This window comes from Haemaphysalis longicornis, unplaced genomic scaffold (genome assembly GCF_048455015.1).
Source record: "Haemaphysalis longicornis isolate Haplotype H1 unplaced genomic scaffold, Haemaphysalis longicornis Haplotype H1 scaffold_1, whole genome shotgun sequence".
Taxonomy (NCBI): domain Eukaryota; kingdom Metazoa; phylum Arthropoda; class Arachnida; order Ixodida; family Ixodidae; genus Haemaphysalis; species Haemaphysalis longicornis.
In genome coordinates this window covers 353,799,236-353,816,062 of record NW_027526203.1, presented here as the reverse complement: position 1 = coordinate 353,816,062, position 16,827 = coordinate 353,799,236, and the positions used below count along the sequence as shown (strand labels likewise).

Genomic DNA, 16,827 nt, shown 5'->3' with positions numbered 1-16,827 from the left:
AATTGATTAGAAAAACACAGGTTACATATAAATCAGGACAGAGGAAGAAAATGTCTGACGCGGTGCGCTGTCGTTGGGCGGCTTACTGTGCGAAGGCAAGTACACTGTTGAGAAAGCGAAACGGAACGTAAGCACTCGCGTTGCGACTGGCGTCTCGTCTTGTTCTCAGGCCGGGTCGGGCTCAGGGGAGCTCGGGGCTTGTCGGTGTGGCCGTGGCCGTAAACTGCGTTTTTCTGCGTGTCTTCGGGTGGCAGCTTTTGTCGTCCGTTTTTGTTTCCGGGCGCGCTGATACGTATCCTAATCGTGCTCTGAATCCGAAATGCGCCTGCCCCCAGGCACAATGAAGCGTTCGCGTAGATTGACGTCCGTTCGTATCCAGATCACTGTCCGCTTGTTCACAGATGCTCGATGCTGGCGTTTGTTTTTTGTTGCTCCAGATACTAGAAACTTCGTTAAGAGGGTGTTCGTCTCGTTGAGTTTCGGTGAATTTCAAATCTGCTTGATTTTATTGTGTGTGTGCCGTGGGATTCACTTCGTCAGACCTGAACTTGACAGTGTTTACGGCGTTGCGTTGGTTGCGCCGCTTCCGTCGGCGATTGTGTTCGTGTAGCTCGTCGCGTGCTTGATGCATGTGGGGGCGTAGACGTCTGGTTTGTCCGGTGGCGAGCTGCGCTGTGTAGGGATGGCATAGTTCGGCGCGTTGAGGACGTTGCTTGAATTGACGCGTGTGTTGCGTATGGTGCGGGAGCCGTTTGGCTTTTCGTTTAGTGTGTGGTAGTGGGGCGTTTTCGTAGGGTGGCATGGCTGATCGGTCAAAGTCGTTGCGGCTCCGTGCTCGCAGTCGCCGTGGTTGTTTCGGAAGTGAAAACGTTGTGGTGGGGAAGCGGGCGTGGTTCGTGGCGACCGTTCGGTCCCACATTCCTCGGCGTCGCAAGCGTGACTTCATCGTCAGGGCATTCGATGCTTCGTCTGGATCGGGTTCATTCGTTGCCGTTCTTGCCGTGTCCGTGTCGTCGCTCAAGACCTCGTCTTTTGCCCGTTGTTTCGAGAATGCTATAATCGCTATCTCTCCCATACAAGCAGGCTCCGTTTATCGCGAGTCCGCTTGCTCGCGGTTGCGTCCTCTTGTACGAAATGGTGTTTGTCGTGTGAGTCTCGATCGGAGCGCGGGTGCCGGTGATATTGTTAATTCTGGCTCGGACATGCCGCATGCGCTGGCCGTGTCGTTGCTCGTTGATGTTCCTACTTGCACGAGTGTCATGTCGTTCGTCCGCTGGACTCGGGAGGGAGCAGCGGGTGTCGGAGAGCTCGTACTTTCCGGTAGGGTTGAACCGCGTGCGCTGGGTCTTTTGTTGCTTGTGGCCAGGTGATTTGTGCGGTTGTAACATTCGCTGGTCAAGTCCGGATAGCACCTGCAGTGGGAGCGGAGGATGTCGCGAACAGCAGTTTCCTCCGTGTGTGCTGGCTTGGTGGCGTTCCGTGCGTTGTGCATTTCGTTCTCCGTGGTCAGCTCCACTGGTTCAAGTTGGATGTCGTTCGTCACTTCTGGTGCGTTTCGTGCGCTGTGCGTCTCGTTTTATCTAGGAAACTCCCCTATAATTGGGGTTCGGTCGTTCGCCACGTATGGTGCATTTCGGGCGCCGTGCGTCTTGCTCGCTTGTCATGGCCATATCCACCAATCCGGATGCGATGTCGTTGGTTGCGTGGACACGCGCCGGGACAGCGCGCGCGGAAAATGTACGTACCGGCTCCGTTGCGTTCCGTGCTCTCAGCGTTCCGTTCGTGTACGTCTGTACCGGAAGAGCGGGTGCCAGGAACGTGGTGCCTTCTGGCTCGTGCGCGCTGCGTACGTTGCGCGTCTCGTTGCTCGTTGCTGGAATGACCTGCGCGTGGGCGATCTAGCTCGTGGGCGATGTAGCAGAGCAACGTGTGTTCGTGATCTCGCCAGAAATGCACTGACCTTCGATGCGTCTCCGTAATCGTGGTGATTACCTGGGAAAGGTCCGGTGAGCACGCAATCACAATTTTGCATGCGTCGTCTCGTTCATGTGCGTTCCGTCGTACATTCTGCCTGTGCCCGGATCTCGTGCAGTCCAGACACCGTGGAAAACCTGCGGCCGACTCTCGCCAGTTGTCTCAGAAAACTTTCTCGTTCATCGCGCAGCCTTCTGCTCTCAAACAGCACTGCTTGCAGGGACCTCTGCCGTTTGTTGTCGGAGGCAGCCTGAAGTAGCGTTGGCACATTCGTTCGTTTGGAGAGATGGCGACGTTCTTCGTTGTCCTCTAGAAGACGCAAGATGATGTCGTCCTTACGGCCAGAGCAGGGTAGCCCTCGTAATCGTAGTGCGCTCACGAACTGCTGTTTCTTCGTAGAGCATAGGACGTAGCGTTCCGTTGAAGTCAGCACTGTGTCGACCACCACTGGCGTGGAGAGCGTCGGTGCCCCATGTCTGCGTGCTGCACTCTCGTAGTCGTGGTGCGGTCCATCCAGGTTGTTCGTCCGTTCGTCCTCCGTTCGGCCTTAAATCATGATCCTGTCGACTGCGACATCTTAGCTAGGTCGTGGCTCGAATTAAAGGCTAAACAGAAAAAAATAAAATGTTTAAATAATTAGAAATACTGAGATTACATATACATCAGGACAGAGGAGCCCGAGAAGAAAACGTCTTACACGGTGCATTGTCATAGGGCTTCCCACTGCGCGAAGGCACGTACACGGGAGAGAGCGAAACGGGACGTACGCACTCGCGTTTTGAATCGCGGGCTGAATCGCGGCTGAATCGCGGGGCAGTTGGCCAGTTGTAGAGAGGGCGCATTATGTACATGAAGCTACTTAACGGCGACCCCAGTAGCTCCCATGTGTACAGCGGGGCTTGATATTAAGTTGCAATAATGAATTATCTTTATGACGGACACAGACAGACAGACTGACAGGCCAACATTGTCGCGCTCAAGACTATCGTCTTTAAAACCATCTGGAAAGAGACGCTGCCGCTGCTGTTCCGAATTCTGCGAACATTGCGCAACCGTACCCCTCGCAACCGCCGCCAGCCCGCAAAGTAAGAGATAAACAGAAAGACGAAAACCGGCTAGCGCACGAAAAGCCAAAGAGGGAGGTCCCGCCGCGAAAAAGGGACAGGACGGGCGCTACGCGTCGTTGTGTCTATTTCCGTTAACAGCTAGGCCAAAACCCACACGGGTCTGATCTTACTCACTAATTTTTTTATGCGTGTGTGTGCGGTTAACCAGAGCGCCCGACACAAATTTGCTGCACCTGGCGACGCGCTGACGGTGGGCCCGATTCGCGCCTCGGTCAGCCAGCCCGCGGCAGACGTGCCGCAACTGGTGGCACACGGCGCCGCCGAGTCTACTCTCCTTTTCCCATCGAGACGGCCGCACCAAATCATGCTTGGGACGACCGGCCCGCAAAAGCCACGCAGCGACGAGTAGACTCTGGAGACGGCGCCGCTGAGTCGCCTCCCCTTTCCCATTCGTGGCTCGGCTGACGCAATCACTTCGCCTGCATTCGCCGGATTCAAACTGCGGCCAGTGATAGTCCTGATTGGAAAGATTCGAACTGCACGGGGCTGCGGCGGAACCCCGGGGGTATAAAACCAGCCCTGAAGCAGCGGCTGTGCGGCGGCATTTCATCGGAGGCACTGAGTTGAGAAGTGCCTTTGTGCGAGCCATGTAACGCTCTTGCTACCTTTGTATATATTGTATATGAATGCAGCTTAAAATCACCGTCGGCTCGACAACTTCATCGCTCTCCTTTGCGCCGCGTCGATGGCGGACTGAGCAGGGCAACGTCGCAACATCTATGCATCTGTATTGTTAACCTGTGGCTTTTGTATCTATGTTGTACAATGCGCCCCTTATGTAACACCCCCCTGTGGGGTCTTTAAGGAAGTAAAGTGAAGTGAATCGAACAGTGGTGACTGAGCTAGAATGGCCCAGTCCCAACAGTGTGTGTGTGTGTGTGTGTTCGGGGGGGGGGGGGGGGGGCATGGAGAGGGTATCGGTCGCAGTCGAGGGCCGCAGGGCACCCAGTTGCTGCCGGTACTTGGCAGCCATTACAGCAGCGTAGAACTGCTCTGCCGTGCTTTGTGTACTCGAGAGCAAAGTTTGTAGACGCGTTTTTCGGAGGCGTGATAGCTTGCACTGACGTCACTGTATTGCCGTGTTGGTGGGTTGGTTGCACAGTGGAAATCTGCAGCTCTTATCTCGAGCAACGCGGATGAAGCTGACAGCGATCGATCAAAAAGTGCAGTGACGTCGTTATGTGCAATCCACATGTTTTACGAGACGTTCCAAGATGCGACCTTAAGCGACAATCCCGGCGTCTGGCGTTGGCGTTCATCAATTCAAAACAATTCCTTCACGAGGCCTCTCACAGTGCGAGCTTAAACTAGGCGGTATAGTTGCTACCGAGGGGGGGTCGCCCCGCCTGTAAACAGTAGTGAAGGTAGGAGAATAACAACCACTGAAATTCACCATCATCGTCAGCGGCCTCATTACACGGTGGCATAAACGAGAAGCGGCGAATCGGGTTGCCACTCGAAAGTAAAGCCATTCAAAAGCAAAACGCTCCTCCAGCGGCAAGATGACAGAGCTCTTCGACAAAATATGCGAGGCTAAACAAGGCGCCGCACGCGTTGAACTGGATATTATGATGTCCGATTCACAACTCACAAACGTGCGTAGGTGTACTCGGATATTTTATTTCCATTGCTGGGGCAAATTCCACCGCCGCGCCTGCACGCCGTAGTGCACGGTGGGGCTATATGCTCACTTGTAAATGGCACTACACGAGACCATATTACTAGCGAACCTGAGCAGAATGTTTCAAAACGGGAACCTAATAAAACCATATGGGCGCACGTACATCAACCAAACTGTCGCTTGAATAAGCACAGCGAACGTTACAAACCACGCAGTCGGTTTGACACGAGTTCCGTAAATTAACTGCGACTGTTGAAATGAGCGGTTCGGCTCACGAAACGACTACACGGCGTGAATGCGTCTACGGAAACTTCTGAAGACCGAAAAAGAGGGACTTCAGTACGCCTAGTTCGTGCGTTGTTAGCAGCCTCCACCGCCTCTCCAAGAGCAACTGCGGCCGCGTTTCCCGCCGGGCCCTCACCCCCTCCTTTTTCCCTCTTCACCGTGACCCCTTTGCGAGCGACCGCCGAAAAACGCTTACAGCGCCAAACAGGGACCGGGAAAGGAGGGAGGTGCAGTTTTCGTTGTCTAATTTTACCATCCTTGACAGTTAAGCTGCACAGCGGCACCATTAAATGTTTGCGACTCGTACACGCGCGTCCGGACTCGAGCTCGTGATAAAACTTGTTTGCACCACGGTACTCAGGAGTGCATATACTCATGAATACACAGCACTCATGAGTACACCGTAATCATGAGTATTGTACTCATGAGTGCTGTGTACTCATGAGTACTGTATACTCATGAGTACAGTGTACTCATGAGTACTGTGTATTCATGAGTACTGTGTACTCATGAGTACTGTGTACTCATGAGTACTCATACTCATTAGTACTCAAACTCGTGAGTACTCATACTCATGAATACTGTACTCATGAGTACTCATACTCATGAGTAGTGTACTCATGAGTACAGTACTCACGAGTAGTGGACTTACCCCTGTACTCACTCGTCATCGTACTCACTGTTTTTTTCTGGGTGTGTGATCACTCATCATTGTACTCACTCGTGAGTTTGAGTACAAATGAGTACAAATGAGTGTACTCACGAGTGAGTACGCCGACCTATGGTGCGTGCCGAGCGGCAGGCGCCGGCAACATGACGGCGGCACCGGCCGCGGAGTTGTGCGGTAGCTCCAACAACCGCTTCTAACCGCTCTTTAAATGCTACTGAAGGCACAAACGCATTTGCTTGTGCACGGAAGGAGCCACCGCAGGCACGAAATCGTCGACGCGGCCGTGAAAATACCGCGCACGAATCGCGTTCAGAAACTCTCCGTGCGGTTCACGCAGCTCGCAGCTGGCTTAGGTTGCTGGTTGCACTTGCGCAAAGGGACTATGTAGGTGGTGCCAAAATCGCACGCACAACGCGCTTTTTTTTTTTTCAGCGAATTTTAAAAGGCAGCACTTTTTGGGAGCTAATCTTGAAAGAACTTCTTTCTGATGACATCAGGAGCCAGAATTACATAAGCAAAAGGGAACATGACATGGTTTAGCGTGAACCGCGTGGGGCGTTTTCTGCTCGCGAAAACGCGCCGCGCACGTCACAGACGCTCTGACGCTGCCGCGGAACCACCTGCACGCTGCGTGCGGTGCTGCCGGCAGCGGCAACATGGCGGCACTTCGACCGCGAAGTGGTGACGGGAGCTCGAGCGACCGCTTCTAAGCGCTCTCTAAAATGCCACACACAACACGCACGAAGTTGCTTGTGAAGTAAAGGAGCTTATAATGTGGACGAAAACGGTACTATAAAACATCATCCGCGCCGCTAGTGAAAGCGCCCATGCAATCCCTGCCGGGGTGGTAAGCCTAAACATCTCTGGCGGGGCCATCCGGCTGTCTCGAGAGCTTCGAAACTGCCGCCATGAGGCGTGCCGCTCTCCATTGGCGCAAGTCGGCAGGCTCTTCCCACTGCCTCGCGCGACGCGCGTCATTTTCTGAGCGAGGCAGAAGCTGCCGCGCGCGCGAATTGCCGACGCGGGCGTCACAAAATCGCACGCGCAACGCCGACGCGCCTGAATCGCGTCCATGCGGTTCACGTTGCATGTCAAGCCAAGTCAATCAAGAAAAAAAGCAAAGCAAAAGGTGCTCGCTGAAGCGCAACTTGAAGCTTCTATCCCGCAAGATGAAATGAACTCTCTGAAGCCGTAACTGAAGGCAAGCAAACCTAAAACTGAACAAACTGAAGTTAATCAAAGTGCATTTTGAGAATTAGGGCACTTGCAACAAATCTGTTTTTCCTTATGATAGAATGTGTTTTGTATATGCTTTTTATATGCTTCACGGACCATTTTCCACAGAATGGCGCCTGTTGTATAGTTCAGGGAATTTCGTTTAAAATGCTCATGGAAAACATGGAAAAGACAGGGAAATTGAATTAGGCAATTTGCTAGACACCCTGACGCTGCACAGCCGTGGAGCGGGTTGAGCTTGTCTGACACGACACTGGCCTACTGACATAAGCGACACTGCCACTTACGTGACCCTACCTGTCCAGTCATACACAATAATTTACGACACCATATCACGAACTGTCAAAAAACGCGAGGTACAAGTACAGTCAGAAAAGAAAAAAAGCCGCGTGCGGACAGTGTTTCTTCAGCGATATCGTTACGCCATCTATGAAGCCGGGAGGGTAACCAGGTTAACAAAAAACGTTTCCGCCTTGGGCGCAGCCGTAGTCGTTTGCTGCCGGACAATTACTGAGGGCACTGTAAAACACCGCATCTTTAGAATAAAACGTACTCGAATTTATCTTCGCCGAGCAACGGGTCTTCTGCTCGGCGAAGCGTTTCCGCGAGCTTCCTCCTCATCCTCCGTCGATCGGCGCGTCCGGATGCCTAGCGTGGCTCGGCGTTGACTCTGCGCGGGCATGACGTCATCAGCGCACCTTTGTGGGGGCCAAGGGGATTCCCCGCCGGAAGTTCAGGCCCTTTCGTTTTGCTCCGCGAGCCGCGGAGGGTAGAAACCGGTCCTAGCTCGGCGGCAGTGTTCACCTTCCAGCCCAGACTACCGCCTGCAAGGTAGCGTGGTCGCATGGCAGAAGAACATCCTCTGGGAGAAAAATCCTTTGCTAGCCGATGACGCGCATCCCAGAGCTTTTCCGCAGGCACGGCAAGCGTCTGTCTAACTGATAACGCGCGGCTGAATTCCGGAGAGCCATCGCCGCGTACGCCCAATCGCACCACAGCTTTGTCATCACCCAGTTTTGGTGGCATCTTTCTGAACGCAGAATGTTTTGCCCCACACCAGACCGCAAGTGTTGTGGTAGAGGTTTTTTTTTTTTTTTTTTTTTTTTGCGAGAGTTTGCCTTACGGCATAACAGTTATATATACAACATCACATTTGTGTCACGCAGAAACGTAAGCAGAGACCGGTACTGAGATCGTTACGCGCGAAGCAAGGGCGATTGGCTGTAAACCGCCCGAAGCGTAAGGATGGCAGCCGAGTGGAAGAGGAGAAAGAAACGGTATTTTTCGCTGAGATACGGATGAAACCTGGAGTAATAATAATAAAAAAATACGTATACAGTCTTCGCTCGTGGGCGGCTTGACGGACTGTTAGGCCCCGTAGTAACCACAATAAATTTTTCTTTTCTTAATTTTTGATTTCAGCTGTGAACAACAGATTTTTAGATTTTTATCGCATGTAATCAACGCAGCAAGTTATATGAGGTGTTAAAAATTCGCGATGATTAAGTGCGGCGATTCACGTCGGAAATAATTACTGGAAATTAATTTCCAAAAAAAAAATGCTGGTCCTGCTTCTGGACAACCTGACAAAGAACTCTCGTGGACGAACATTTGCCTGAGTGAACTCCTTCTAGCTCAAAGTATTTGTGGGGTCATGATTGCCTCTGGGAAGGTCTGTGTATGTTTACTGCTCCCCATGTGATCGATCGGAGGAGTTGGGGGTTATCATTTGAAACTAGTAGCACATAGTAGTCCAGACTTGACTGCGTCCCGTTGCTACTGAGAAGCGCTCCCCGTATGGTCCGTTTTAGCCACTGAGATTGCGATACGGAATGCAACCGGGAGCAGCAGACAGGGCCGTTTCCTAGCGCCCGTGTAGGGGGGCGGTGATTTTCGCGCGTAACTTGTGTGATGTGCATTATCCTGGAGGGAACGCTGAAATGTCGAATCAAACAGAAATTTGAATTAGCCTGTGTGGGAGAGCATGACGGGACAGCTGAATGTGGTCGAATCAGGCTGTCAAAATAACTGTTAGCGAAGGACAGTGCATGCGTTGCGTTTCCGTTAACTGCCTATCTTCGCAGTATGCACGCAGCCTACGCGACTGTTGTCCGCATAGGCCGAGCCTATGCGGTGGTCGCTAGGTTTTGTTGCATTTTGTACTGCATTTGCCAAAACTGCCCCGTGCTTTTGTGCACGCGTGAACACGTTCTGAGCTCGCATTTAGTCTCTGTGCAGTGCGTAACGCAGTTTGTCGCGAAATTCAAACGCACACATCAGCGCGCACGCATTGATGCCTGCGGCTCCAGCTTTTGCGCGTCGAGCGTGGTAGGCAAGGGCAGTGGATTACGTCGCTCCGTGCGGGACGGGGATGAGGGTCTTGTCCAGCGAACTATTCTCCGTGGTGTGCAGTTAGCGCTTTGCTTATAGCGTCTGCTTGCGTCGCACGTCCGACTCCAGACAGTACTCGTGTAATGGATGATCCTTTCCAATGATGCGGGTTTAATTGAGTAGCGCTTTGGAACCAGAGGGGGGCGACCCCATGAGCGTTCTACCTTAATATGAACTACATTTGTACCCCCGCGTTAAAGGGACACTGAAGTGAGTTGTAAACATTGCGGGATTACTAGCGCAAATTGTAGTCCGGAGTCCATAGGCCATGTTTCAGCAATTCTGAGCGCGTTTACGCGAATTTATTTAGTAGAAAAATCAATTCGAAAACGCTGTCCTCCTCTCTGCATTCTCGCCCATTTTCTGTGGCGTTTTCTTGTGACGTCAGGAGGAGATGACTTGGCTTGACTGCGCTACTGCACGGCTCGCCGACCTTCCGGCAGTCAGTCGGCCCAGCGTTTAGTCCGCCGGCCGCCGACGGGTCGTCGCAATTCGTTCGCTCAGTTGAAACGAAGTCACGACACGTTTGTGAATGAAAGAATGTGCCTTTCTTTACTTCATTAATTTGTACACTGTATCAAGCTCCGAGTAGTCCGGGTCGCTCCACACAAGCGCTGCACAAGCGCACATGCGGCGCTTCGCTGACTGGCACGCTAGTAGGAAAATCTAAGGCCACTTCAAGGCGGGAGAAGAGTCAGCGAAGTCAATATAGGTACGAAGGAAATAAAATCAACTGGAACTTTTACCGTACAGCGTAAAACTAGGGAGCAGGAAGCACTTTCTTGCGCTGGGTGAACAAGCACAGCGGTCAGCAGCACTACTACACATCTGCGAACGCTTTTCCGCCTAAGAAATGCAATTGCTAGACGTGAGGTATTGTGCAAATTTGGGGGGGACGGTTACTGCACGGGCGCTATACAACAAATAGTCACCTAAGGTATTGAAATGCTAAAATAAATAAAAGTGTAAACTGGTTATACGTTATATACTTTCCATTTCCACTAAAGGCAGCGCTGGCCCGTGGCCGAGTGGTCTGGGGCGCTATAAGTCGCGAGTCGCAAGTTCGAATCCCAGAGGGTATCTTTTTTTTTGTACGTTGATTTTTTTAGTTTTTGCCTATGTTTTCTATACTGAGATCACCATTTTTGGGCCGTAACGTTCACTACTCCACGAGCGAGTTCGCAGAGCGCGCGCAGACTGACACTGACGCGCTAGCGAGTTCTCGTTGGCGTGCTGGTGCCAAAGCACCGACTGCGGGAAGTGGGCACTCGCCAGAATCAGCAGCCCCTTGGCCTGGTGCGAACACGCTTTTTACGGTACAGGCATGAGTGAGGCAAGCTCCAAAGATGGGGGAAAAGAGCATGTGGAATTGAGCGTCCGCGGTGACGCGGAGGGCGTTCATCCACTGCGTATAGGCCTCGGCTAGTGATTGCTACGATTCCAAGCCGTCCTGGGAGGCGTATCTTAGGAATTTTACAGCAGACAACATGGCAGAAGCGCGGTATCACGATTATTGAGATATTGAGAATGCTCGCCCAACGATAACCAGTGGTGGAACTGCTGCGCCAATTGCGCCAAGCTGCGCCAATAAGGTCACCCTGCTCCATGCTGCTCCAAAAGCGTGTTATTTTGAATATTTGCTCCATGTCTGCTCCAAAATAGACAGCGGGTAACGGCGGTTTCTACCGGGAACGAAAACGAAACTCACGGCCGGACTGGAGGAGCGGCGAGCGTGCGCTTTCATACGGCCTGCGCCCCCAACAAGGAAACGATACAGCAGATTCTTGACAGAGTGAGGGCGCTTCGAACCAACCCTCTACCCTCCCGACCCTCTTTTTTCTTTGTCGACGCATCGCCTCTGGCCGAGCGAGCCGACAACTTGCCGCACGTGTTTTGGATCTGCCGCGGAATATCACCGGTACCAATAAATGCCTTCGCTGCTATATCTCACCAAAAAGAAGACTCGTTGTGCACTTCAGTTGCATGATTCAGAGTTTTAGCTGTATGTTTTTGACAGTGCGCAGCTCGCTGCCAGCGGTCCGCTCAGCCCGACCGGAGCGTGAGCAGCAGAAACACGTTTAGCTAAGCGATAACCGTATCTCCCTCGGCGGGAAATCATTCGCGTCACTGGTCGTGCCCTGCGCGCGTGCAAACCAAGGCATCATCCGAAAGGAAAAATAACTGATATTTCAGTCACGGAAAATGCCGCGTTTATTGCCTGCCGCACCATTTTCATATAATACAGTCGCTGATAAGATATGAAGGCCTCGCATATTTTTCTTCATGTGCCCCGAGCACGGTCACCGTGGCCCCGAGTTAAAATGTTTCTTTCAATTTTTTGATTAGGCGCTTCCGAGTGATAATGTTAGGCTGTTTGACCGAAAATTAGACCGCAAATTCAGAAGGGGGGAAGGAGTCGCCTATTTTAATGACGCACATGTAAATTTACACGGACAGGTATCACGTGTAGCCACGGCAGGGCTAGGGCAGTGGCAAATGCGCGCGCGCCGCCGCCTAGGCACCTTACCGCCGCTCTACTACAGTGGCTAGCCACTGTAGCTCTATTCCGCCCGTGCTGAAGGTCAACCGGCGAGGGTTAGCGTCACTAAATAACCGTTTATTTAGTGACGCTTATTTAGTGGCTCTAGCGAGGGTTGGTCCGCAGCGCCACGAACTAGCGGCGGTGAAAGGTGGAAACTATACCCGAAGCGCAGGCCGTATGAAAGTGCGCGCCCGCCGCTCCTCCAGCCCGGCCGTACTGCCATTTTCCGTGCGGTAGTGCGGTAGCGACTGAGCGTTCCCTGTTTTCTATTTCTTGTTTGGCTGTGACGACCGCACAACGTTACGCATTTGCCTGATTGGAACCGTCGAGACCGTGATTTAAGTGTATGGTCATAGGAGTTTATACAGGAGGCTGTGGGCTGGTGCATAGTTTCTTGTGTGGTCTGGTGACGGGTATTTCAATGTGACGTGTGCTGCAGTCATCAGTTGCCTGGCTCTTCACGGAAATGTCGCTGTCAAAGTTGAAAGGTGAGTAGTTTCCTTGTCCCGGTCAATAGCAGCATGCTCTTTGGCACGCGAGAAGTGTGTAAAAATGAGTGTGCACGTGCAGTCTCGTGCCGTGTTCCCGCTAATCGTGTTCCCGCTAATCTCGTGTTCCCGCTAACCTCGTGTTCCCGCTAACCTCGTGTTCCCGCTAACCGTGATTATACGACGAGTTTAAACGATTCAAGGTGCCGCTGTTGTTGCAATGATTGCGGCCTTTTTCCATCGTCGTCGTGCTACCGCTATGCCACGGGGAAGTAACAGGCAACCAAACGGAATGCTCAAATGCATAAGGCCATAGTGTTTTCCGTTGCCTCTGAATTTTTTAAAGGATTGTTGCTCTAAGTTCGCGACCTTTGTGTTTCTTGTTATTTTTTGTGGAGCGCGGGGTGGCGGGGGGGGGGGGGTTGAGTCGTGGACTGAAGCATGCTTTGGCACTTTGACATGGGTCCACATGGCCATGCCATTTTTTTTTTTGCGTTTGGATGAAGCTAATCACAAGACACAGCCTGTTGATCTTGTTCATTATATTTGTTTTCATTAAGGAGTTTTTCACGTCCATTCTTTTCGTGCAGGACGCCACAGCACTTTCAATCCTGACTGGCTGAATGAAACTGACGGCAATGGAGACAACATATCTGTATGGTGCAGGAAAGGCGGCAGTGAAGAACAAGGTTTCTGCGTCTTCTGCAACAGTACTATAAACTGTTCCAACCATGGAATCAGTGCCCTAAAACGGCATGCAGCAGCCAAGCGTCACACGGATATTTGTGCCAAGCATAGAAACGATGGTACATTGAAGCGACCATCTACATCGCAAACCTTGCTCGAAGCATTCAGTCAAAGAACTGGAGTGACTGAAATGGACCGGGCAGCAGCAGCAGACACCTACTTTGTCCTTGGCACTGTGCTGTCCGGTCTACCCTACTCTTGGGGAGACACAGCCTCCGCCATTTTCCCACTAATGTTCCCTGATTCGCAGACTGCCAAGAACTTCCAATGTGGCAGAAAGAAAGTTTCGTACATTGTGTCTGACGGATTGGGCCCGTATTTCAAGGACATCGTAGTCCAAGAGTTGAATAGACCCGGTGTATTTTTCACTATCCAAGTGGACGAAACGCCGATTCCGGAGCAACGCTGCCAGCAACTTGATGTGCTGGTAAGGTACTTTTCAGACCGACAAAAAAGAGTTGTTGTAGAACATTTGCAATCCTTCCAACTGGGATCAGCGACAGCAGACATTCTCCTCAATGCTGTAAAGGAAGCAGTACAAGACCTGCCAAGGGACAACCTGTTGTGCTTTTACAGCGATGGACCAAACGTCATGAAGAGCCTGAAAAGACGACTTAAAGAAGACATCAGCCCCGCCCTCCTTGACATAGGGGAGTGTTCATTGCACAAAGTGCACAATGCCTTTGGGCATGCACTAGCTGCTTTCGGCAGTGATGTGGAAGCAGCACTTGTAGACACGTACTGCTTCTTCAAGAACTCTGCATCCCGAAGTGAGCGTCTGAAAGCCAGCCAGATTGCCCTCAACCTACCTGAGAATGTTTTCCTTCGTCACGTGAGCTCTCGTTGGCTGACACTTGGCCCCGCTCTTGACCGGCTGATTCAGCAGCTGCCAGCAGTGAAAGAAGTGGTGCTGTCCGATCGAAATGCTCGTGGTGGTGTGCTCTATAACCGCCTGAAACTATCTCTCACAGATAAAGCTTTTCTGGCCAAGGCACTTTTCTTGCGCAACTGTACTGATTTGTTTGTTGGGTTTTTGACCCTATTCCAGAAAACGGAGCCACTGCTACACGTCCTCTTTTCTGAGATGGAAGTTTTGATCAAGAAGGTCCTTGGACGTTTTTTGCGCCGGGAAGTCTACCAAGAAAAGTCTGGGGAAGAACTCAAACTTGTTGACATAGACCGGCCATCCAACTGGAAGGAGCATGTTGAAATCGGCGCAGACACTGAAGCTGCCCTCTCCGACTGGGCACCGCATGAAAAGAAACAGTTCCGAGTTGGAGCACGGAGCTTCTACATAAAGGCTGCTGGATACCTGCTTTCCAGGCTTCCACTTGGAAACTCTGTACTGAAGGACCTCCGCTGCTTGAACCCAAGCCTTCTCAAAGTAGAAGGTTCTGCTGCATCCATGAGGAACTTGGCTAAGGAGCTTCCGCAAGTAATTGCACCTCACCAGGTGTCGTCTTTGATGGATGAATTCAGCCTTATAGCAACAGAAAACGTTGACTATAGCCCTTCTGATCGGCTGGATGAGTTCTGGCAAAGCATTTTTGAGCTAAAGCTGGGTGACGGTGCACTGAAGTACCCATTACTGGGAGCACTTGTGAGAGCGCTGTTAAGCCTCTCGCATGGGAACGCAGATGTAGAGAGAGGTTTCAGTGAAAATAGGCGTATGCTTCGGGACCGAGCTAGTCTCTCCATTTCAAGTGTGAACGGCCTTCGGTCTATAATGTCGTTCTCGGAAAGATTTGGCCGCAATGCAGCGGCAGTGCCCCTGAGTGGAGAGCTCATCAGAGCTGTGAAGGGCTCTCGGAAACGTCAGATTCAGCGACTTGAAGGCGAAGCATTGGAAGAGCCACGCGAAAAGAAATCAAAGTCAGGTGATTCCAGTGCTACAAGCAAGGCTGCCGAGGAAAAGGAATTGCAGGCTGAAGTCGACTCAGCCAAGAAGATGCTGAGTAACGCTGACCTCCTCATTTCAAGAGGCATGAGTAAGAAGTGCTTTGGTGATGTTCAGAGTGGTCAAAGTCTTTTGAAGGAGGGCCAGAAGAAGCTATCGGAAGCTCTTTCAAAGCTTCATTGTTTGCAGAAAAGCAAGTAAACCTGTCCAGTGTCGTGCAGAAAGCAGGGAGGCTCCTTGTACAATTGTTCTCTTGAATTAGTTTTTTTGTGCTTGAAATAAATTTTTGAAACAAAAACATCTAAAAGCTTCTTTTGGTGCTTTTATGGTCTGTATGGTTCTCTTTATTTTGCAGTTTAATTGCATGTCGAGGAATCGCTTGACTCTGGGTAACAGTCCTTGCATGACAATTTAAGTGGTCCAAAATAACCTGCTCCAAAAGCTGGAAAGGGTGCTCCAAATCCACATTTTTGCTGCTCCAAGCACTGCTCCAAGTAGCCAGTTGTCTGTTCCACCACTGGATAACGTCGGATGTCAAACATGTTATTTTACAGAACCTAAACTTGTTTGAATGCTAATCCTGGACATCGTCCAATCACGGTGCACCTCCTCCCGTAGTCACAGCCTTTAGTTCGTGCGGCCGCCGCAGACCGCGCATGGTAGTTTTTCTTCTTTCGGGCTTTATAAAATAATTACCAACTGATCAAACAGGTAAGCAATGAAAATTGTGTTAATTTGAGCCAGTCTACGCAGTGCAAGCAGAAACGGGACCTCGACAAATTCACTTCAGTGTCACTTTAAGGTACCTTTGGAGAACCTCTCTGCAGGATGCACGCATGCATGTAGGGGGAACCAAATGCCGTGTGGATATTGCGTCGTCGAAGAGTAATCAACTTGAGATCTGTGATGCCGATTTACGGGCTTGGCGTTTGAGTTCGAAGTGGGGCTGTTCCAGCAGGGAAAAGCGAACGAAGTCGTTTGCCTATCCCAGATAGGAACTGCATGTTGTCGCTGCTTTCCCGGTACCGGCTTTTGTAAAACGGTGAACCCAGAGTAAGCGAAGTTCAGAAAAGGTGAGGGAATCGCGCAAACATGCGCTGACGGTGTCCCAACGCAACGCAGTTTGTCGCCAGCATGCTCGATGAGCCGTAAGCAAACAGCGGTGTTTGGTGTCCACACACGATTTGCCCGATGGGCAGCGCACTGTAACCCGTGCCAAGTCCGTGCGAGATTTACGACCTTGACAACGCCGCCACACGCCAGCGTCAAAGCTCGCGGCTGCCCCTGCGCGGGGCCTGTTCTTCTCCTGGCGCTTGCATGCGCGCTGTCCCGTTCTTCGGTTGCACGTTGTTCGGGCGTTTTCTGAACTGACGGAGTCCACGGCAGGCTAGCGGGCGTGAGAGCGGGAAACCGCGACACGCTCAGGCGGCTGCTCGGCGCGAGCGATCGCCGCGCGGCTCTCGCGACGACTTCGATTTTCCAAAGGCCGTTGCTGCTCTTCTCCCGGGGCAACGCTGGCTGCCGGGAGGGGATGGGCGGGGGCGCACGGGCCGCACCGCCTTCCGAGACAAGTTCCTCGCGCAGCGCTGCTGGGAAACGTTGCGTGCAAGAATGGAAGGAGTGCTGAAGTGGCATCATTGGCTGCCATTTGTGTTATTAGCTTCCGGCCTTGCCTTTTCTCGGTCCACGCTTTCCCGCTTGGCTGTCCTGACCATTTATCCCAGCAGGAGGTAAATTTAAATGCCACGAAATATGCTTGGTTTTAGAATCTGGGATTTGCTGACAGCTGGTGAATGGATTAGTTGGCAGCCTATTTATTCAGCTAACTGCCTGAAGACTGGTTGTAGTC

General features: G+C 51.8%; 2 protein-coding genes across 5 annotated transcripts in view; both read left to right on the top strand.

The window, feature by feature from the left end:
• Positions 1 to 16,827, top strand: part of Cadn (neural cadherin) — a 297,368-nt gene that overhangs the window by 34,717 nt on the left and 245,824 nt on the right. The window lies entirely within an intron of this gene.
• LOC144154903 (uncharacterized) lies at positions 10,854 to 15,494 on the top strand. The gene is made up of 2 exons (XM_077686011.1): positions 10,854 to 12,334; positions 12,925 to 15,494. Exons 1-2 carry the CDS (start codon positions 12,313 to 12,315, stop codon positions 15,177 to 15,179), a joined length of 2,277 nt encoding a protein of 758 aa, XP_077542137.1. The 5' UTR covers positions 10,854 to 12,312; the 3' UTR covers positions 15,180 to 15,494.